This window comes from Salmo salar, chromosome 01 (genome assembly GCF_965601325.2).
Source record: "Salmo salar chromosome 01, fSalSal1, whole genome shotgun sequence".
NCBI lineage: Eukaryota > Metazoa > Chordata > Actinopteri > Salmoniformes > Salmonidae > Salmo > Salmo salar.
In genome coordinates, this window is record NC_138291.1 from 73,944,099 (window position 1) to 73,969,218 (window position 25,120).

Here is a 25,120-nt window from a genome sequence, read left to right on the forward strand (position 1 = left end):
CTAAATGGAGAAGTCAGAGGAAAAATTTTAAAAAGTGGAAGGAAAGGGAAACAACATAATGCTCCCACAAACCTGATTGTTCATTGACTAGAAAGTGCCTTCAGAAAGTATTCACACCCTGGACTTGTTTCACATTTTGCTGTGTTACAAGTTGGGATTAAAATTGATTTAATTGTCATTTTTTTGTAAACAATCTACACAAAGTACTCTGTAATGTCAAAGTGGAAGAAAGATTATAATATTTCTATCCGTATCCTTATAATATATATTTTTTTAAGTCCTAGTCCTTGCCGATGACAAGCATACTCATAACATGATGCAGCCAATACGTTTGAAAATAAGAAGAGCGGTACTCAGTGATGTGTAGTGTTTTTTTATTTTTTTTATTTGATTGAATATATAAAACATACAATCTACTTGCAGTGAAGTTACTCAATTTATACATCACATTAGTCATCTAACAGTGTCCCATCCAGAGCGACCCACAGATGCAACCAGGGTCAACAATGCAAAAAAACAAAGGACAACAAAATTCATAACAGCAAGGCCAACTGAATATGTTTGAGTGCATTTGTGGCACTATTTACATGTGTATATGTGTGTCCGTGTATGTGCACGTGTTTGCATTTGAATGAGTGTGTGTGTATATGCATGTGTACAAACACCTGCACGGCATCAGCCTCAGGCAAACAGGCATTAACTGTAACAATACTGCCCCTCAGTGTCATTCAAACATACTTTTTGTTATGTTTTATTTTGACTTTATTTTTTTACTTTTATCTTTGACCGTCATTCTATCCCCTGCCCAGCAACTCCACTCCCACTTGTCTCCAATTCCACATCCCAACCCTCAGCTTCCCACAGCCCATCCCACCTATCTCTGCTGGCCACCCTCTTCGGATTTCTACGCACCACATATCTTTCAACTATGCTGTGATGTTTAACATACAATTTGTATCTAATTTAATAGAATCCACAGATCGCAAGTTAAAGATAAATACTTTCACTTAGAGTATTAGTATATTAGTAATTGACTGACCAGGTCTCTCCAGATCTCCCAACAATACTATTTCTAGGGTTAATTTTAGATCAATGTTATTCATTTTCAGCCATTCCTGAACCTGAGACCAGAAACAGGCTGAGGGCAATACCAAAACAAATGGTCTATTGATTCTGTATCCTCACAACAAAATCTGCAGAGCTGCGATGATTGTATGCAACAAATAGTCAACATTTTGTTGGTAGCAAGAATTCTGTACAATAATTTTAGCTGAAAAGCACAAAGTCTTGAATCTTGTGTCGTTTTATATATCAACTCATACTCCCTGTACCATGGAATTGGTTCATCAAAAATCTCTTCCCAACTATTTTGCAATCTGTATGGTACAGCTGTCAACATGTGTTGTGTTGAATTTACCCCAAATATAACCCTTTGTATTCAGGACATCAAGTTAAAAAACAAATTTCCCCATTTTTTGAAGTTTTACTTTAGTCCCTTATTGCAAACAGGATGCATGTTTTGGAATATTTTTATTCTGTACAGTCCTCCTTCTTTTGACTGTCATTTAGGCTACTATTGTGGAGTAACTACAATGTTGTTGATCCATCCTCAGTTTTCTCCTATCACAGCCATTAAACTCTGTAACTGTTATAAAGTCACCGTTGGCCTCATGGTGAAATCCCTGAGCGGTCTCCTTCCTCTCCAGCAACTGAGTTAGAAAGGACGCCTGTATCTTTGTCATGACTGGGTGTCTTGATACACCATCCAAAGTATAATGAATAACTTCACCATGCTCAAAGGGATATTCTATGTCTGCCTCTTTCATTTTTACCCATCTACCAATAGGTTCTCTTATTTGCGAGGCATTGGAAAACCTCCCTGGTCTTTGTGGTTGAATCTGTGTTTTAAATTCACTGCTCAACTGAGGGACCTTACAATTATCTGTGTGTGTGTGGGGTACAGAGATGAGGTAGTCATTCAAAAATCATGTTAAACACTATTAATGCACATGAGTGAGTTCTATTATTGCACACGAGTGAGTCCATGCAACTTATTAAGCACATTTTGACTCACAAACTTATTTAGGCTTGCAATAAAAGGGGTTGAACACTTGTTGACTCAATATATTTCAGTTTTCATTTTTTATTAATTTGTACAAATTTCTAAAAACATAATTCCACTGACATTATGGGGTATTGTACAGGCCAGTGACACATCTCAATTTAAATCAATGTTAAATTCAGGCTGTAACACAACAAAAAGCGTAAAAAGTCAAGGGTTGTGAATACTTTCTGAAGGCACTGTACGTCAAGGTAGAAGAGGTAATATAATGGATGTTTTCATTGAATTGCAATAGTCCAATATTGAGTCCCATAATCAAAGATCACTCCAGTGAGTACCAATGAGATACACAATTGATACATTCCAGGGAGTTGAATACATACAGTACCTGCTAAATATATTGTCACCCTTGCACTTTTCCTAAATAATTCTCTATTTCTTCTCAAATAAATCACATTTAAATAAAAAATTGGATTTTCAACATTGCAAAACCAAATTTATTTTTGTTAACTTAAGTTTGAAATGAATTTAGAAAATAAAGACAAATGACATGGACAAAATGATTGGCACCCTGGAGCCAGTACTTGGTTGCACCGCCTTTGGCCAAGATAACTGCCAACAAATGCTTCTTGTAGCCATCAATGAGCTTGTTGCACCTTTCTACTGGCAATTTGGCCCACTCTTCAGTTTTTGGACGCTGGGTTGAACATTGGACTCAAACACCTGATAATCTGCTGATTTTATGATGCCATGCGCACTTTCAAGGCCCCCAGTACCAGAGGCAGCAAAGCAACCCCACAGCATTATCAAACCACCCTCATCTTTAATTATGTTTTTTTCATTGAATGCTTCATTTGGTCGTCAATAAACACAGCACTGATCTGTATTGCCAAAGAGCTCTAATTTTGTTTAATTTGTCCACAGAACATTTTCCACAGGATTACGGCTTGTTTAGATGGGTTTTTGAGAAATTCAATCAGGCTATCTTGTGTCTCATTCAGCAGTTTAGTCTTCCTATTTTTACCTATGACCAAATGAAGCATACAAAGAAAATAACACCCTCCCTACAATCAAACATGGGGAGGTTTGATAATGCAGTGGGGTTGCTTTGCTGCCTCTGGTACTGGGGGCCTTGAATGTGTGCAAGACACAGATCATGAAATCAGCAGATTACCAATGTTCGACCCAGGGTCCAAAAACATAGTCTGTTGAAGGTTGTGGGTCTTCCAGAAGGACAACGGCCCTAAACACACATCAACAGCACCATGGAATGGTTTAAGAAGAAACAATGGACTGTTCTAGAGTGGCCAGCGAAGAGATGAGATCTGAATAACATCCATAACCTATGGCGAGAGCTGAAAACAGCAGTTGGTGGAGGGCATCCTCAAACATTGAAGAATTACAACAGTTTTCTGCTGAAGAGTGGGCCAAATTGCCAGTAGAAAGGTGCTGCAAGCTCATTGATGGCTACAAGAAGCATTTGTTGGCAGTTGGCAAAAGTTATTTTAAATTGAAACTTATTTGAGAAGAAATAGGGAGAAAAATTCCAAGAGTGACAATATTTTGGGCCACAACTGTAGGAGTGAGTAATGGAGCAAAAGAGACCCTGTCTACCCAACAACAAAGGAACGTGGAAACTAATTTACTTATGCGTGTACTGTACTATTTATGTGAGTTTAAAGCCTAATTTGAACAGGGCCAAAAGCCAACTTCAAATGGTAGTGGATATTACAATGTTTAATGCAGTACAAAGTCCAGCTGTAAAGAGGGGAACAAAGCAATGTGGAGGAAATGGAGAGTCAAATTGGTACTGTACCTGTGTGTCTTTATGAACTCATCACCTCTAATCATGTCATCATCATCATCATTTCAAAATCATTACCTGTCCATCTCAGATTGGTTCTTGAATACTACAAAATCAACCTTCTGATTTGACGGAACTCCTGTTCCGTGTTGCTCCATCCTTTCATCAGCTCTGATCAGTGGCTGGGATTCTGAATGGTCGCTCCCTGCTTGATGCTGACCCCTGACCCCCCCCCCCCCCTCTCTCTCCGTCAGGTGGTGGAGAAGGTGAAGCGGGTGACGTGGCGGTACTGCTCCCCTGGTCTCAGCAGAGCATCGGGGAACGAGGCCTGTTCATAAACATAGGGTCACAACATCAAGGTCCCACCTGAAGGACAGGACACAGGAGGGTCACATTGAAGACAGAAGCAAGGTTTCTGTCTGTGTCGTCTTTTGGGAGACTCGTTGGCAGGCTAAAACTGGTTGCTAGGTGCATGCAACTGTAGAATTGGTTGCTAGGAGGTTAGGAGTGAATATGGAGGAGGTCTTCCTGTTGGCCCAAAGTGTCACATGACAGACAGCTACATTGAGTCAGTATCTCAATGTGAGGTTCAATGGATGTGCTGAACAAACAAACAAACACACCCCACTGGGCACAGACCTCAGTTCAACGTCTATTCCACGTTGGTTCAACCAGTGTGTGCCCAGTGGGACACAAACAAACGTACACCCGCACACATGGTGTTTCCCATCACATGGACATGGTCAGGTTTAAGGAACTGGAGAAGAAGTATCTGAACAGAAAAAGGGAACTGAGGTTAAAACATGGACTGGCTGACATTGTTTAGTCTGAAAAAGACAAGAGGCAGAGTTCAGTTCAAACCTCTCCATGTGAGGGTGTGGGTGTGTGTGTGTGGCTACCACTCTCTCCTCATCTCCTGTTTTGACTCATCCTGCACCCTGTCTTCCCACCCACACTCTCCATTCCTCCCCCTCACCCTGTTTGCTCCAACTGCAGTGTTCTCTGACTCCCGTATGCGCAGCGGTTTGATACTGTATGTATGTATGCATGTATGCAAATGGAAGTGCTTCTCAATCTGTCATTTGCCTGTGCACTTTGTTCTTGAGCTCAATCCAATGCAAATGGCCGTATCTCTGCACGGGTCTCTGCCTCTCCTACAGAAGAGCAGGAGCAGGGGCCAGACCTGGCGCTAGCGAACTCTGAATGTGACCCGCGTAGTGGCAGGCAACTCAAATGGCTGTAATTACCGGACAGCCCACCCACCAGCAGCTGTTAAAATCTCAAGCTGACAGCACGTTTTCACTGTAGCTGTATCCAATCTACCACGACGGCAATATTTTAAGGGTACTGTACTGTACATAAGTCCTCAACTGAAAGCTTCATTAAATAGTACCAGTCTCAACGTCAACAGTGAAGAGGCGACTCCGGTATGCGGGCCTTCTAGGCAGAGTTCCTCTGTCCAGTGTCTGTGTTATTTTGCCCATATTAATCTTTTATTATTATATATATATATATATTTTTTTAGTGAGTCTGAGATATGGATTTTTCTTTGCAACTCTGCCTAGAAGGCCAGCATCCCGGAGTCGCCTCTTCACTGTTGAGGTTGAGACTGGTGTTTTGCGGGTACTATTTAATGAAGCTGCCAGTTGAGGACTTGTGAGGCGTCTGTTTCTCAAACTAGACACTCTAATGTACTTGTCCTCTTGCTCAGTTGTGCACCGGGGCCTCCCACTCTAGTTTCTCTTCTGGTTAGAGACAGTTTGCGCTGTTCTGTGAAGGGAGTAGTACACAGTGTTATAAGAGATCTTCAGTTTCTTGGCAATTTCTCGCATGGAATAGCCTTCATTTCTCAGAACAAAAATAGACTGACGAGTTTCAGAAGAAAGTACTTTGTTTCTGGCCATTTCAAGCCTGTAATCAAACCCACAAATGCTGATGCTCCAGGTACTCAACTAGTCTAAAGGCCAGTTTTTTTGCTTCTTTAATCAGATCAACAGTTTTCAGCTGAGCTAACATAATTGTAAAAGGGTTGCTGATAATGGGTCTCTGTACGCCTATGTAGATATTCCATAAAAAAATCAGTAGTTTCCAACTACAATAGTCATTTAGAACATTAACAATGTCTACACTGTATTTCTGATCAATTTTATGTTATTTTAATGGACAAAAATGTTTGCTTTTCTTTAAAAAACAAGGACATTTCTAAGTGACAAACTTTTGAACGGTAGTGTATGTTTTTAGGGATGTGTGTGTGTGCGTGCCTTCATGAGTGCTTGTGATTCCCTCTGTTTAAGCTAGCCTTGTTAGCCAGGTTTCAAACACTCTTCTTGCCTATATGCAAATACCCACATACAGTACATAAACACTTGGAACCACAGAAATGGGGCTCATAGACCTGTACAGTTCAAATCAAATGTTATTGGTCACATACACGTGTTTAGCACTCATGAAGGCACGGCAAGCGGAACTGGAGCGCCAAGTCTAGGTCCAAGAGGCTTCTAAACAGCTTCTACCCCCAAGCCATAAGACTCCTGAACATCTAGTCAAATGGCTACCCAGACTATTTTCATTGTTGGTTGAGGGCTTGTAAGTAAGCATTTCACTGTAAGATCTACACCTGTTGTATTCGGCGCATGTGACAAATAAAATTGGATTTGTTATTGTGGGTGTAGCGAAATGCTTGTGTTTCTAGTTCCGACAGTGCAGTAATATCTAACAAGTAATATCTAACAATTTCACAATAAATACCTAATACACACACATCTAAGTAAAGGAATGGAATGGAATTAAGAATATCTAAATATATGGATGAGCAATGTCAGACCGGCATAGACTAAGATACAGTACATAGTATAGAAGACAGTTGTACTGGTCCTTCCTCCTGCTCATATTTAATTCACTCTACTGACACTGTAGGCAAGAAGAGAAGCTGTGAAACTAATCTCCACAAGGCTAGCACAGCAAGAGGAATGGAGGAACAGGATTTATGGAAATCCACCTCATGCAGCCTTCTCCTACTTAAAAGGCCAGTCTTCCAGCCCAGAATTCAATTTCTCAGGGTTTGATATGGATGGATGGAAAGACAAAGAGAGCCTAGAGAGAAAGATGGATAGAGGTGAAGCAATAACGTGCAGGGCAGGCGAGAAAGAACAGAGAAAGAACAGAGAGAGAGGGAGAAACAGTGATGGAGAGAGAAAGAGAGAGATGGGGAGGAGAGAGAAGAGACAGTCCAGCCGAGAGAATGAGTTACAGTGAGGACAGGAGAGAGGAGTATACAGTGCTCAGTAAATCTTTCATGGTCTCCGTAGCAGGCACTCCCGTTATACGCTGATGCTGTGATTACTCAAGCAACAATTACTGCCATAAATCTGCTGGCAGCACAGGGGGCCAGCAGAAAGAGAGGGGCGGGGTGTATTATAACTACAGAGGAGGATTGGACAGCCTTCACATTTTGCTGCCTTAAAATGAAATCTAATAAGGTATTACATTATATTTTTTGTCCTATAGATTTACACAACCTACTCCACAAGTGAAAGAAAGTTAGAGAACATTTTCCAAATGAATAAAATAAACGAAGATGTCTTAATTGCGAATGTCTTGATGTCTTCACACCCCAGAGTTATTACTTGGTGGAAGCACCTTTGGGAGCCATTACAGCTGTAAATCCTTTTGAATCAGATTCTACCAACTTTGCACAACTCTTAGTTAGGGCTGTGGCGGGCACGAAATTGTCAGCCGATGATTGTCAAGCAAATAACTGTCGGCCTCACGGTAATTGACCGCTAATTAACAAACACATTTAGCATCTCCTGGCTTCCACACATTAGAGTTAAAAGAATGCCAAGAGTGTGCAAACCTGTCAAAGCCAAAGGGTGGCTACTTTGAAGAATCTAAAATATATTTTGATTTGTTTAACACTTTTTTGGTTACTACATGATTCCATATGTGTTATTTCATAGTTTTGATGTCTTCACTATTATTGTACGATCTAGAAAATAGTAAAAATAAAGAAAAATCCTTCAATGAGTAGATGTCCAAACTTTTGACTGGTACTGGATATTCCTGACTAAAATCTGCTTAAAACAAATGAGAGACAAGCTTTGCATATTGCTGTCCATCAATGATTCCCAACTAAATGTACTGAGCTTGACCAATTTTGACAACTTGTGCCTTCAGAAAGTATTCATACCCCTTTGACTTATTCCACATTTTGTTGTGTTACAAAATGGACTTAATATATGTTATTCTCACCCATCTTCACACAATACCCCAGTGAAAACATGTTTAGAAATATCTAATTTACATAAGCATTCACACCCCTGAGTCAATTTTTCAGAGATTATAGCTGTGAGTATTTCTGGGTAAGTCTCTAAGAGCCTTCCACACGGATTGTGAAACATTTGCCTATTATTCACTTCAAAATTCTTAAATTCTTCTGTCAAATTGGTTGTTGATCATTGCTAGACAACCATTTTCAGGTCTTTCCATAGATTTTCATGTAGATTTAAGTAAAAACTGTAACTCGGCCACTCAGGAACATTCACGGTCTTCTTGGTAATCAACTCCAGTGTAGATTTGGCCATGTAGTTTAGGTTATTGCCCTGCTGAAAAATAAATTAATCTCCCAGCGTCTGATGGAAAGCAGACTCAACCAGGTTTTCCTCTAGGATTTTGCCTGAGCTTAGCACCATTCCATTTATTTTTTATCCTGAAAAACTTCCCAGTCCTTAATGACTTCAAGCATACCCATGCTCAGTAATATGTTCTATTGGCTTTGCCCAAAACATAACACTGTATTCAGCACAAAAAAATTAATTGCTTTGCCACATTTTTTTAAGTATTACTTTAGTGATTTGTTGCAAACAGGATGCACGTTTTGGAATGTTTTTATTCTGTACAAGCTTCCTTCTTTTCACTCTGTCAATTAGGTTAGTATCATGTAGTAACTACAATGTTGTTGATCCATCCTCAGTTTTCTCCTCTCACAGCCAATAAACTCGAACTGTTTTAAAGTCACCATTGGCCTCATGGTGAAATCCCTGAGCGGTTTCCTTCCTCTCCAGCAACTGAGTTAGGAAGGATGCCTGTATCTTTGTCGTGACTGGGTGTATTGATACACCATCCAAAGTCTAATGAATAACTTCACCATGCTCAAAGGGATATTCAATGTCTGTTTTTTTAACCCATCTACCAGCAGAATACCACCCTGTATCCCACTGCTGACTTGCTTCTGAAGCTAAGCAGGGTTGTGGTGGTTGGTCCCTGGATGGAGGACCAGAAGCTAAATTCCCAATCTAGCCCTCATATGGTCACCTCATCATCCCCAGCTTACAATTGGCTCATTCATCCCCCTCCTCTCCCTTGTAACTACTCTCTAGGTTGTTGCTGTAAACGTGAATGTCTTTTCAGTCAACTTACCTGGTTAAATAAAACTCGACCAATAGGTGCCCTTATTTGCAAGGCATTGGAAAACCTCCCTGGTCTTTGTGGCTGAATCTGTGTTTGAAATTCACTATTTGACTGAGGGACCTTACAGATAATTGTGTGTGGGGTGGTGAGGTAGTTAAGCCAGCAGCATCCCACTGTTGGCTTGCTTCTGAAGGTAAGCAGGGTTGGTCCTGGTCAGTCCCTGGATGGGAGACCAGATGCTGCTGGAAGTGGTGTTGGAGGGCCAGTAGGAGGCACACTTTCCTCTAAATTAAAATATCCCAATGCCCCAGGGCAGTGAGTGGGGACACTGCCCTGTGTAGGGTGGGATGTTAAATGGGTGTCCTGACTCTCTGAGGTCATTAAAGATCCCATGGCGCTTATTGTAAGAGTAGGGGTGTTAACCCTGGTGTCCTGGCTGAATTCCCAAGCTGACCATCATCCCCAGCTTATAATTGGCTCATTCATCCTCCTCTCCCCTGTAACTATTCCCCAGGTTGTTGCTGTAAATGAGAATGTGTTCTCAGTCAACTTACCTGATAAATAAATAATTCAAAAATCATGTGAAACACTATTATTGCACAAAGAGTGAGTTTGTGTGACTTCTTAAGCACATTTTTTTCCCTAACAAAGGGGTTGAATACTTGTTGACTGAAGACACTTCAGCTTTTCATTTTGAATTAATTTGTACAAATTTCAAAAAACATCATTCCACTTCGACATTATGGGATATTGCATGTAGGGCAGTGACAAAAAAAACTCAATTTAATCCATTTTAAATTCAGGCTTTAACACAACAAAATGTGGAAAAAGTCAGGAGTGTGAATGCTTTCTGAAGGCACTGCATGTTGCCCTAACAGCTGTGCAAGGTTGGTAGAATCTGATTCAAAAATTTTCACAGCTGTTATGGCTGCCAAATGTGCTTCCACCAAGTATTAACTCTGATCAAAAAAATTACTTGTGCAAGGGGTTTGTTGACTTTCACTAGCGACTGTATGCTGTCTATATGGGCAGTATACACAGAGTATACCAAACATTAGGAACGCCTTCACTCACAACAGCTTTAATTCTTCGGGGTGTGGACTCTACAAGGTGTCGAAAGCGTTCCACAGGGATGCTGGCCCATGTTGATTCCAATGCTTCCCACAGTTGTGTCACATTGGCTGGATGTTCTTTGGTTGGTGAACTATTCTTGATATACACAAGAAACTGTTGAGCGTGAAAAACCCAGCAGCATTGCAGTTCTTGACACAAACCGGTGCGCCTGGCACCTACTACCATACCCGGTTCAAAGGCACTTAAATATTTTATCTTGCCTATTCACCCTCTGAATGGCACACATACACAATCCATGTCTCAAGGCTTAAAAATCCTTCTTTAACCCAACTCCTCCCCTTCATCTACACTGATTGAAGTGGATTTAACAAGTGACATCAATAAGGGATCATAGCTTTCACCTGGTCAGTCTATGTCATGGAAAGAGCAGGTGTTTTTAATGTTTTGTATAATCAGTGTATATGATTATACACAGCACACAAACAACACAACCTCATCAGATTTAAAGGTATATCAATAACAAATGTCTGGATCTTTAAAATGCATGATTACAGGGGCCAAATTGTTCATGTTCAGAGCAAGGGCAAATGTTGCAATAATAATTCCATGAAGTCCATGAGGCAGTCTCTCATCTCTCTATACTGTATTTCCAACCTATGTGTAAAACTGTACTAGTGAACTGCTGGTCAGCTCAGCCATGCAGGAGTGTAACTCTAGCCAAGGGCAGCCAGCTCACTGATAAGCTGATGGTGCCCAATGAATCAAGAGCACAAGAAGTCAAAGCACTCTATTACATTGCATGCTACAGGGGTTAGGGGCTCTGGCGACAAGGAGAAATCTCAACACTAGTGCTGTCCCCGACTAAACAAAAATATTGTCGACCGAGAGTCGTCCAGTTCTTTCCACCAATCGATTGGTCAAAATGTTTAAACATATTTTTCCATATGTAGGCAGACGTGTGTGTTAGAATAAAATCAACTACATATGTACTGAGCTTGTCTGATGCTTTAAGCACACTGTTTGATCAAATAATTAAGACACACAAATGACTCAAGAACGAGCCCAACGGTCTTACCGTGTTAAAAAAAAAAACAGCGAGTCTGCTCTAACGTAAAAAAATTGTAAAGCCTTTATTATAGCATATCAAAAGATTAAAAACTACCAAATCTGTGACATTGCTTTATCCGACATTTTGTCGTTGCATGAGGCTTGGTGCTCACGGAATCACTAGGCTATTAAACAAACACTCAAACAGGTAACAGAAGCTAGATCTGTGTTATTTCTGTAGATATACATGGATGATTTATAAAGCCAGGCACATTTAACAGTAAGTCTATTGATTATAGACCTAATTCATTTACATTACATTTAAGTCATTTAGCAGACGCTCTTATCCAGGCACTTCTTTCAGATTAATTCAAATTGGGGTTACCTCTCCACTCAATTTTCTTAGACAATTAGGCTTAGGCAAGGGCTGTTTTCTCGTCTCTGCTGCCTCCACCACATTGTTCTCAATCCTAATTTGCTGATTTGTTATAAAATAATATTTGATTTATTAGTGTTGAACAATTATTTGTACATATTATAACCATATACAATTTCAGTATCACGTCTTAGAGTGATGGACTGTGCCATCCCCATGGCCTCCACAATGGACTAGTCCACTCAGACAGGCCTCCACAATGGACTAGTCCACTCAGACAGGCCTCCACAATGGACTAGTCCACTCAGACAGGCCTCCACAATGGACTAGTCCACTCAGACAGGCCTCCACAATGGACTAGTCCACTGAGACAGGCCTCCACAATGGACTAGTCCACTGAGACAGGCCTCCACAATGGATTAGTCCACTCAGACAGGCCTCCACAATGGATTAGTCCACTCAGACAGGCCTCCACAATGGACTAGTCCACTGAGACAGGCCTCCACAATGGACTAGTCCACTGAGACAGGCCTCCACAATGGATTAGTCCACTCAGACAGGCCTCCACAATGGATTAGTCCACTCAGACAGGCCTCCACAATGGACTAGTCCACTGAGACAGGCCTCCACAATGGATTAGTCCACTCAGACAGGCCTCCACAATGGATTAGTCCACTCAGACAGGCCTCCACAATGGACTAGTCCACTGAGACAGGCCTCCACAATGGACTAGTCCACTGAGACAGGCCTCCACAATGGACTAGTCCACTGAGACAGGCCTCCACAATGGACTAGTCCACTGAGACAGGCCTCCACAATGGACTAGTCCACTGAGACAGGCCTCCACAATGGACTAGTCCACTCAGACAGGCCTCCACAATGGACTAGTCCACTGAGACAGGCCTCCACAATGGACTAGTCCACTGAGACAGGCCTCCACAATGGACTAGTCCACTGAGACAGGCCTCCACAATGGACTAGTCCACTCAGACAGGCCTCCACAATGGACTAGTCCACTCAGACAGGCCTCCACAATGGATTAGTCCACTCAGACAGGCCTCCACAATGGATTAGTCCACTCAGACAGGCCTCCACAATGGATTAGTCCACTCAGACAGGCCTCCACAATGGATTAGTCCACTCAGACAGGCGTGAATCAGACAGGTGTCCTGTGTACCATAAATATATATATTATTTAAAATGCGACTGCTCAACTAAAAACATCTTGGTCGACCTACAGCCTACCGACCAAACAATCGACCAGTCGACTAAATGGGTTCAGCCCTTACTCAATACTCAGGAAAAGTACTTGTTGTTGCAATACTTCCTGTCAGCAAGGCTTATCGGGAGGGCCTTCCAATGAAAGACATGAATATACATGTGGACACTGAGTTAAATGCCTATTGATGTACAGTATAGGGTATGTAATACCACAGTTATCTAATAATTATTTGATGACAATGTCCACATTCTGAGGATCAATTTGAAGAGGAAAAGTGAAGGAGGAATAACGTTTTACAACCTTAATTGAAAACCGAGACACACACACTCACTTTCCACCCGTTCTCCATTCCCCCTCTCCTTCCATCTGTAAAGTGGCCTCTTCCCTCCCACACACTCACTTTCCACCCGTTCTCCATTCCCTCTCTCCTTCCATCTGTAAAGTGGCCTCTTCCCTCCCACACACTCACTTTCCACCCGTTCTCCATTCCCTCTCTCCTTCCATCTGTAAAGTGGCCTCTTCCCTCCCACACACTCACTTTCCACCCGTTCTCCATTCCCTCTCTCCTTCCATCTGTAAAGTGGCCTCTTCCCTCCCACACACTCACTTTCCACCCGTTCTCCATTCCCTCTCTCCTTCCATCTGTAAAGTGGCCTCTTCCCTCCCACACACTCACTTTCCACCCGTTCTCCATTCCCTCTCTCCTTCCATCTGTAAAGTGGCCTCTTCCCTCCCACACACTCACTTTCCACCCGTTCTCCATTCCCTCTCTCCTTCCATCTGTAAAGTGGCCTCTTCCCTCCCACACACTTCTGACCACAATCGATTTCCCATGATTCCAATCTGTGCTCTTACAAAATCTCCATCAACTCACGGGAACCTGTCCTCTGCTCTTACACAACCTTCCTAAACTCCTTTACATCAACATTAGATGCACCACGCCCTTGAATCTCCTCTATACACCAACAACAATCTCTACATTATGCCTTTACTGCCTATACACCAACTACAATCTCTATATAATGTTTTTACTGCCTATACACCAACTACAATCTCTACATTATGCTTTAACTGCCTATACACCAACTACAATCTCTATATAATGTTTTTACTGCCTATACACCAACTACAATCTCTACATTATGCTTTAACTGCCTATACACCAACTACAATCTCTATATAATGTTTTTACTGCCTATACACCAACTACAATCTCTACATTATGCTTTAACTGCCTATACATCAACTACAATCTCTACATTATGTTTTTACTGCCTATACACCAACTACAATCTCTACATTATGTTTTTACTGCCTATACACCAACTACAATCTCTACATTATGTTTTTACTGCCTATACACCAACTACAATCTCTACATTATGTTTTTACTGCCTATACACCAACTACAATCTCTACATTATGCTTTTACTGCCTATACACCAACTACAATCTCTACATTATGTTTTTACTGCCTATACACCAACTACAATCTCTACATTATGCTTTTACTGCCTATACACCAACTACAATCTCTACATTATGTTTTTACTGCCTATACACCAACTACAATCTAGTCACGCCATTCGAGCCGTTAAACGTTTCTGCTCTCATGTATAACAACTTCTAACTGTAACTGACTGCCATTGCCTTTAGGTTCCGCTTTACACGGAACCCAAACCGGCTGCACGCGTGCGCCATCGTGCATAAATGTATTTTGTCCCCCCACACCAAATGTGATTACGACACGCAGGTTCAAATATCAAAACAAACTCTGAACCAATTAAATTAATTTGGGGACAGGTCGAAAAGCATTAAACATTTATGGCAATTTAGCTAGTTAGCTTGCACTTGCTAGCTAATTTGTCCTATTTAGCTAGCTTGCTGTTGCTAGCTAATTTGTCCTGGGATATAAACATTGAGTTGTTATTTTACCTAAAATGCACAAGGTCCTCTACTCCGACAATTAATCCACACATAAAACAGCCAACCGAATCGTTTCTAGTCATCTCACTTCCTTCCAGGCATTTACTTCTCCTGACTTTATATTGCGATAACCAATGAGGAGATGGCACGGGAGTACCTGCTTCTATAAACCAATGAGGAGATGGGAGAGGCAGGACTTGCAGCGCGATCTGCGTCAGAAATAGAACTGATTTCTATTTTAGCCCTTGGCAACGCAGACGCTCGTTGGCGTGCGCGAGAAGTGTGTGTGCAATAATTGAATAACATAGATTTCTACATTTATTTTGCAACGCGAGCGGTGTGGTCAGCCTGTAACTCCTCCGTTACAGCTCATCAAAGCATTACACATAATTACAAAACAAGTGGGTATGATTCAACATATGAAGGTCTGTTGATCAGTATAAGCCCATTTGATTTTACTTTCATGAAAAAATCTGTATGTAACTAAACTGCTGGGCCTTTGCAATGTTAGATACAAAGATAATCTAATGAACTTCTAGGCTTAATTTTTCATTAGCAGTGTCATTTAGTTAATGGACACATCATTAACGTCGTACCTTAACAGTAGTTATTCAAAAAAATACTAGAGTGATGAATTAATAAGCCAAGTCTTATTAGAGATAATGGGCTGTGAGGAGAAGGCTCAGGAACAATTCAGATGTGTGTGTCTTAGCAGCCTGCCTTGCAGTGATTAAAATACACGTCGACCCACCAGACTGCCCATCATAAATAGGAGAACACTACAGACAGTGTGTAATGTTCCTTGTCAATACAAAGTCTACAGCAGCAGTAGTTAAGCCCATAGGCCAGTTGCAAACCACGACTGTGGCTAAACAACTTTCATTCTGCAAGTATTTCCATAGTTGATCTCTATGGTTGCAGCCTACACAGACTACTATTATTGAACAATTGGCCAAGTTAGCTGGCTCTTGCACTCCCCTCTACCGCTGATCTACTCCACGCATTAGTGAAGGACTACCTTAAAGGACAGCGTACCTGGTTGACAGCGTCAGGCCAGTTCTGTGTCTCCAGGCAGAAGGCACTGTGTTTAGGATAAGAGGCCCCACCCTTTCCTTTAAAAGAGCCATCCAGGAAGTTGGCTGTGTAGAACTGGACGCCGGGCTGAGTGGTGCTGACCTCCACAACACGCCCACTCGCTGGGTGAAATACCCTGAAAGAGACAGAGGGAGGGAGGGCAGAGGTGAGGGTAGGAGCGAGACAGTCACTCGGTTATCCAAGGTTGTAGCTCGGGCACTGTGCAGTGTTCATGCCTTTTCTATGCTCTGCAAGAGCACTACTGATGCTTTATCAAGAAACAGCAAGACTGCACTGTAAAGCCCAACATAGTTTGGCCTCACCTTGCACACACGCGCACTGTCCAAGCATCTCCAGGTGATGACAGGCAGAAGTTGTGGTCGAACCCAGGCCCAGGCACTTCTTTCAGCCGTGGGCCAATCAGAACTGGCCTCCGAAGGTCAAAGGGTGTGTGCTCCACTGGTCTGACCTCGCCTGTAGACAGAGCAGGGATAGAGCTGGGTATGACAGTTTTGACATGAATAGGGCTGAGAACCTGGACACATCACCTAAATGAACTGGCAAACATCCAACGCCAATAGGCTTTCAAATTCATTAGATAGAGACAGAAAATGAACTGAGAAAGACACGCATCACTAATGAAACAGTGAGGATATTTGATTATGTCAAACTATCTAAAATAAACCATCATTAAGCTCCCTATTCCTCTGAATGTATTCTCCCTTTCCTTTAGGAAATACCATAACATACCATCGATTAACAGAGAGTGACTTTAGGAGGTGGTATGAAGGACAAACAGTCTCTTTGTCCTTGACAGCATACTAATGTCAGATCACATTCTCGGTCTTATTAAACTCTGAGCAACTCAAAGGCTTCTCAGAGAGCCTTCCCGCCCCCAAACCACCTTCTCGTTGATCCCCTTGCAATTTCACAGGCCAAAAATATCGCCATGACGAAAGTGGCTATCAATCAGATCGGCTTCCTCATTTATCCAGTGTCTCAACAGGAACTGAGACAGGAAATTAAACTAGTGACATGATACAGAGGGCCTTTGACATGCACAAAAAAAAACTATCCAAACAGACAACACAGAGAAGAAACAAATACAACCACAAAGATGACTTAATTAAGAAAAATAACATGAAGGTTCCTCAAGTTTCTATCAAGTGGCAAACTGGTTTGTGGGATGTATTCTAGTCTGGTTCAGTGAGTTGTAAACTGGTTTAGAGTGTTTAGGGGCTGTTGGTATAACGCTTGATGTTCTGGTATGGTAAAAGGCATCTCAGTATGGACTAGAGGGCAGCAGGTGCATTCGTTTGGTGGGGGGGAGGGATAATGGATTCTAGATTAGTGTCTGGTTTTCCATTCCGATTTCGATTCATTTTTATGTTTTTCCAAGGACACAATCGCTCATTTCCTCTCTCGGTCTGGAGGTATAAGTCAGGGTTCACCTCTGACCACCTGACCTCTAACCCCTAGGCCATTCCAAATGAAAAATACACAGGTGCTCCAACAGGCTCTTACTCTCAATTTCAAACAAACAAACACAGAGGCATCAGCTGGACCAAGCAGAACATGGATCTAGAATCTCCATGGACTAACATTTACTCTAAAGCCCAATTTACCTCGGCTCCAAACCGACTCTAAAAATAAACAGTCATTAACTATTCTGTCTGCACCATTAGGCCGTCCCACGGGGCGGACTGGTAATTGAACTGTAATGAATGTGTTTATTTCAAGGTCTGAGTGAGCTTGGATAGGTTAATCTGGAGTGCGTTAATGATTATTCTAAAACTCAACAGCGTTAGACCTCTGTCTAGTACCGACAATCTTTCATCTTTAGGAGAGGAGAAATAGAGAGAGAGTGGAAAAGGAGACTGACATTGATAAAGACAGACAGAGTCGGTAGAGAGAGATAGATTACTCCTGTATTTAGGAGAAGAAGAACTGGCTGTCAATCACTCCTACAAACAAAAAAATACTAGGATTCACTATCCAGTCCAGGTCCTTCATACCTGTGGTATTACCATTCAAATGAGCCTGGCAACATTAACCAATAGGCCATAGGCCTAACCAACTTCTATTCTATCTGTTCCTAGAGAAAAGATGACTGATCTGTGCAAATCATTCACATTTTCACTGCGGACTGCTTTTGTGTAATTTAGTCACTCTAGGAAATTATGGAAAATCATTATTTCCCACTACATTTTAGGCAGTGCTGTGGTCCCTCCACCCATGTGGGTGAAACATATCCGTTTCTCTGTGGCGTAACGTCACGCAGAAATTGCTAATGGAGCGACGCTTGGACTCCCTACTAAATTATTACTGAGTCGTGCTGCTCTCCCCAGCTGCTCTCGCTCTGCTGATTAAGCCTGATGGAAGATTACAGCCTGAATCCCATCAATCCACTTCCATTACGTTGCACTGTGTCAAGTCTTTGACATCCAGTTAACAATCTATAGTCTTATTCAGGCAGTCTAGTATTGTCTAGCCTCATGCTGTGCCCTAAATGTTATACTAAAGTCAGAGAGAGGCAGAGAGAAAGATTACATTTTGGCTGAAATTGCTTTCTGCTATATAATCAATTCGGTCAACTGATAAAGTAGGGGGTTCTTATCAGTGTGTGTTGATGCAGACTTTTAAGGCCTTAACCTAAATCTTTCCCAACAGTTGTTTAACCATTTTTTTATTCTTCTTCTACAGATTATAATTTGTAGAGAGAGAAACAGTGCGAGGGTGATGGAGCACACTCAATCTGAAGACTGAAGGGAAACAGCATCTGACTCTAACATGCATCAGTCAGAGTCCTATTTCTGAGTTCCGAGAAGATTGTTATCACAAATTTGCTCTCCTAGAACAGAGGCCCACAGGTTGTGTCTGTCTGTCTGTCAGTGAGAAAAGACAACCACAACTTCCTGACAGCTCAGTGTGTCTGTCTGCAGGGTGAGGGTCACACACACACACATACACACACACACACAGGTCAACACCTCATCCTCATTATACACCTCAACAGGGTTGGAGACGTGATGCACACAGAGTAAAGGCTAACTTGACTAGTGCAAACATTATCTCTTTAATACAAAGTTATTCCAATTAAAAATCATTCAGCTGAGTCATGTTGTGCATGTCTGACCTGCTCACTTCTGAGAGGTTGGGGTTAGGATAGGGCAGGTAATATTATATCCATGTAATTATCCTATCTGGTATTTTACTACTGGAGCTTTTGAGACTATTCTAGAAAAATCCGTTTTTTTTCTTGTGATAAAAATATAATTTATTTAAAAGAAAAGTGTATTTTCCTCTCTTACCAGTGGGGATCATGACGTCATCTACAGGCAGATAAGTTGGAGCGTTGATGGACACTTCATGGTCGTATATGTCAGCTGAGCCCTGCACGCACACAAGCAAGCAAGCAAGCAAGCACGCACACACGCACACGCACACACACACGCACACACACACACCTTGTTACCATGCTGATGGATGCTATCCAACAAAGCTCAGTTAGAGTTACACTAAAAAGCACCTCAATCTCAGCCCATGCACGCTTCTGAGACACTGTCACTCAGAACGTGCACTCTCTTGAAACATTTTCATTCAATAACCCCATTACCATTCTGTTGACAGCAGAAGAAACAAGGAGATACTGAGTAGGAGGTGTGTCTATGTATTCCACAACATAATGCCTGTGGGCAGTCAATAACCAATCACACTGCAATCCCACGATGACGTCTGATATGAAATACTGACACAGAATAACACAGTCAACAATATAGAAATAGGCTGCTTTTCTCTGCCACCAAGGAGCCTTACCAGTGATTGGCTGGTTCTAGCCATACATGTTTAACATGATTTCACTGCATAATTGTCTGACAGAGGACAGCTCCTCCTCATTGTCCTACCTGTCCAGCCAGGTTGAAGTAGGAGTGGTTGGTGAGGTTAATGGGGGTGGTTCTAGTGGAGCGGGCCTGGTACTGGATGCTCAGTGTGTCCCCCTCCAGGGTGTAGGTAACAGAGGCCTGCACCTCCCCGGGGTAATTCTGGTCTCCGTCTGGGCTGGTGAGGGTGAGCCGCACCCCGCCCTCCACACCCTCACTTCCCCATATCACCTGGAACACAGCACAGCACAGGGGCAAATCAATAAATCAATTACATTTCAGTCCTTTAGCAGACGCTCTTATCCGGAGCGACTTACAGGAGCAATTTGGGTTAACTGCCAAAAAAGTGATTCCCCAGTTCTGCCTCAAATCCATGAGCTGATCCTGTATGAACTAGAGCTGAATTCAAATCTTACAAACAATGGAACACCTTTGTTATCATCTCCCAGCATTATTGTGTTTGACCTTAATCCAACGTCTAAATGTTCTGAAAGTGTTCTGATCCTCCATGGCCCACAATGCAGCTGAATGTTATAATAGGCACTTTCAGTTACTAGAGAGAGGAAGGGAACGAGAGGAAGGGAGGGACAGAGACACAGACAGAGAGGAGAGAAAGGGTGCGATGGAGATAGACAGCTAGAGGGAGAGAAAGAAAGATAAGAGACAGCGGTAGAGGGGTATAAAGGGTGGGTGGGTGGGGGGGGGGGGGGGTTTGGCGACAGAGTAGGGCGAAATTGGTCATAGGAGGAACCTGTCAATAGGGAGCCTGAAGCGCAAGGACATGATGTACTAACAACAAGCTAAAAATGAGGTAGCATGCATCTGCAAGGCTCTGATACATCTCCTGGAGCTAATCTCTCTCCAGCCTTCCTTCTACCCCCCCCCCCCTCCCACACTTTCTGCATGCCCATTCTCTCTCTTGCTTTCTTTCTGTACCACAGCAATTCTTCCACCTCTCTCTCATTGGAGTGCACCGTCAAATCTCCCCAGCAGCGCTTATAAAAATAAGTATTCGCTCCACTGACAGCAGCCAATGTCAAACACTGCCTGCAGTTAATGCGCAGCCCCTTTGATTGACAGCTGGCTCTGGCCCTCTGTAGCTTACTCTCAGCTTTAAATAGGAATGTCATCAAGACTTAAAGTATGATGCAATCTTCTGTTTGCCGCTCCTTTTATAATCCATCAGCTTGTCATCTCCATCATGGTGCTACCAGTGCTACCTGCTATTTACAACTAGCAGCCCTTCAGGGTGATAGGGGACGAGTCATGGTGTGATCTGGAGGACACCTGTGGCTTGACAAAAAGTACAAGAGTGGCCTCTGCATCTGCCTGTAAACAAATCTTTCCACGCTAATTGAGAATGCGACAGTTGCTAAGTGACTACAGTCAGGCCTGGTTGCCATCTCTCTTCAGCTATTACATTCCACTACCTGCCACTCCATAACAGAAGCCCACCGTGTCATTGTCGTGTGGCCTTGGTTTCTATCTACTACAGATGTGAATGAGATCAATCTGTGGTCCAAGACAAGCGTGTGAATTGAATGGTGACACTGATTTGTAACCAGAGGACTTCCAGCTGAGTTTAAAGTGTGGGCTCAGGATTTTGGGCTCATGAGTAATCAACTTGACCTGAAGAAACACCGGGCACTATGGGGTCTATGGGTGTATGAATAAAAAAAAGCCTGGATGAGACATGATATGAATAACTCATGATGTTATCTCTTGTATCCTTGGTGATAGGAACAGGAATGACGACAATTTGAATTTATATCATGCAATTGCAGTGTTCTTGGCGCCGCATGGATAATAGAGTCCGACCCCCGAGGTGAAAATGGAATGATGAATATGACTGATCTATTACAACTCAGTCTGAGCTCTGGTTTATCAAATATCACTGCTCTTCCCAGGATAAAACAAAAGACATTCTTTTAAAACTTGTTGAATGATAACTAGGACTGCTTTTGACTTTAACAATATTTCTGTTGTTGTTGTTATACCACATTTTCACACTTCTTAAATAATCTCCCAGGGAGACGTAATCAAAGAGAATAATCTGTATGTGAATATTCGCAGCAGACTTCAAAGGCGCTAATGTCTGATCAAATCTGGGAAAGATGGAGCTGAATCTGCTAAGACTATCCACAGACATCTCACCAGCCAGATGGAACTATAGAAAGGCTGTTGTGTCTGTCCTCTCTCTAGCCGGAGAGTGCAGGGGCTTAGATAGCTTTCTCTTTATGGAGCAGTTAGCAGATACTATAGCTGAGTGCTATTTCCGGGGGCCATTAGCCAAGTTTATAATGCCTATAATTGATTCAGTTGTAATGACGCAGTAGTGAACACTGAGGCCTACGGTTGGATGGTAACGGTGTTTTGTGCAGCACAGTTTAAAGTGGATCCATCCATGGCTTCCCTACAGGGCTGATTAAAAGGCATGTAGTGTGACCGACGGGGGAGAACACTCATAAAGTGCTGACCACAGAGAAAAAACACAGGAAGCATTTATGTCTAGCAGATTATTGAAGTCATTCATATAAACAAAAAAAAAGAATGTTTTATTTAAAAAAGGTTGATTCTACTGCTGCAATAAGGCATTTACAGCCGTTCCCTTTGGGTTCTTTATTCCTGTGTATTCTCCTGAAGTCACAGTGCAGCGCCGAGATATGAGGAAAATCAAGGTAATCATTTAGAATGGACTGCACCTCCTACACAGTGCAGAAGACTGATTATACCCAGGTCCTCTAAAGAAAGGTTAAGAAAATGTCTCCTGCCCACAGTCATTCAGGCTTTTAACAGCACCAGGTTGCTGTCATCATGACACAAATTACATACATTATGCACTACCTAGACACTTCAATTGCTCTTTTGCACACCAGTCCAGCACTGTACTTTTTAACTTATTTCCATTTGGGGGTAATCAAGAATGATCTCAACTCATCTGTGTAAGAGGGTTGTCAATACAGTAGTCATGTTGACGTCTACACTAAGGTACTTAAATAGTGTTAGTGAATCCTGTCTTTTAATATGCGAGTGCAGTCCATCGAGATACTTCAACTTTTTATGCTGCAGTCTGTGTGTTTCCATGGTTTTGTTGGTTGTTTTTACCTTGCTGAAGCCCCTCAGTCCTCCATGGAGGGAGTTAGGTCCATTATTGATGGCCAGTTGATAATCCTTCCCATCGACCACAAATCTGCCCTTGGCGATCCTATTGGCTACCCGGCCGACAACAGCGCCAAAGTACTTGGGGTTGGCCAGATAGCCTGCAATAAAACAGTTGAGCCGTGTCATTGTTTCTCATTCAAGAGTCACACAGATATCGCACATAAAACAGCACATTGGCTCAGTGTTTACCATGCGCATCACATAAAACACTCTTGAGGCTTTAATATTTGTAATAAAACTCTTAGCAATAATCAGCACAAGCTACACTTTCTCGATTGGTGCAGGCTCTTTGCTTTTAGTTGTCATATCATTTCATCATCCTGTTATCAATTCTTCCCACCTTTCAGTTTTGATGCAACCATTCCTTTTTTATTTTCAGAGGCTGACTTGTGTGTGTCTCCTGCTGACTTCAGTATGTCAGAGACACACTCACATTAGTACTTTAAAACTAATTTCATAAGTCATCAGGAGGTCAGTAGGTCAAAGGTCTGATTATGCCCCCCTCCCAGCTCAGAGACTGCATGTCAAACAATTTACCCCTATTGAGCATAGCTAACATATGTCAAACACCGACCTGGTATCAGAGCATTTTGTACTATTCTGTACGTAAATCCGAAACACTCCTTTAGTTTGTGGAAGTCCATCACCCATTTCAGATATGTTATGAATTACAATTTGTATTATATGTTAAGAATTAGCTAAATGTACAATATGTTATGAATTCTAGCTCAGTCGCTAGGTGGCTAACGTTAGCTAGCTGGCTAACATTAGCTAGACTAGGGGTTAGGGTTAAGTTTAGGAGTTAGGTTAAATGGTTAGCTAAAAGGGTTAAGGTTAAGTTTAGGAGTTAGGTTAAAGGGTTAGGGGGTTAGCTAAAAGGGTTAAGGTTAGGGTAAGGGTTAGCTAAAAGGGTTAAGGTTAGGGTAAGGGTTAGCTAAAAGGGTTAAGTTTAGGGGAAGGGTTAGCTAAAAGTATTAAGGTTAGGGGAACGGTTAGCTAAAAGGGTTAAGGTTAGGGGAAGGGTTAGCTAACATGCTAAGTAGTTGCAAAGTAGCTCAAAAGTAGTAAGTAGTTGAAAAGTTGGTAATTAGCTAAAATTGTCCTTGATGAGATTTGAATTCGCAACCTTTGGCTTGCTATATGTATTAAGTAGCTTAGGAGTTAAGTTAAGGTTAGATGAAGTGTTAGCTAACATGCTAAGTAATTGTAAAGTAGCTAAAAAGTAGTCGAAAAGTTGCTAAAATGTCCTTGATGAGATTTGATCTGGCAACCTTTGGGTTGCTGGGCGGTCGTTGCTAGACGTTCGCGTTTTACACCCACCCATCCACCCTTGTTTTTGTATTAAGTAACCATCTGTCCTATGTAACCATACCAAACATAACAAATCATTCAATTGAGTGTCCCGGATTTACATTTACTATGTTACGTCTAGTCTATGAGACCAGGCTACGAACACTGGAAACTTCCAGTTATTGTGCTAACATTAGTTAGCCATTGGCTCGCGAAACTTCCTCTAACTTCCTTCATACTGGACACAGAAACATACAAATGGTATCCACGATTTCATCTGACTCTGGGGAAGTAGATAAAGGAAAATCCCGAAGTTTCCCTTTAAGTCCCTTAGCTAAGCATGGAGGAATTCAAGATCAGCATTTACCCTCAAGATCATCATAACCCAGAACGATGTCATTGACCTCTCCATTCTTGCCTTTACACTTGATGGCTGTTATGATGCACCCTAGTGTTATGATTTCCACTGTGATGTTGGACGATTTCAGGATCCATTTCTGTACACGTCCTTCTCCCGGTACCTCACCGAATTCCTCCATTAGTACCAGTGCCATGTTGCCTCAACGTCAGACTTATCTTTGACACGATTTCTCACTTTGATCATATGAACTTGCACGCGGAAATGGTTAATTCTCGTCAATGGGCAATAAAGAAATAATAGGCTAGTAACATTCTCACGTCACAAGAAACTTTATTGCAAGTTCCAAGTGAAAACACGTGCGTAGACTGCTACACTACAACACCAACCATGGACTTTACACTACAATGTACAAATGTTCAATGTTTATGATCT

At 42.1% G+C, this 25,120-nt stretch overlaps 1 protein-coding gene across 1 annotated transcript; it reads right to left on the reverse strand.

The window, feature by feature from the left end:
• Positions 1-2,123: 2,123 nt before the first annotated feature.
• On the reverse strand, positions 2,124-25,120 carry galm (galactose mutarotase). The gene is made up of 7 exons (XM_014206002.3): positions 24,695-25,120; positions 22,981-23,135; positions 19,900-20,106; positions 19,306-19,387; positions 16,318-16,468; positions 15,956-16,130; positions 2,124-4,194 (listed from the first exon to the last, which is right to left on the reverse strand). The coding sequence occupies exons 1-7, from the start codon at positions 24,879-24,881 to the stop codon at positions 4,117-4,119; spliced, it is 1,035 nt and encodes a 344-aa protein (XP_014061477.1). The 5' UTR covers positions 24,882-25,120; the 3' UTR covers positions 2,124-4,116.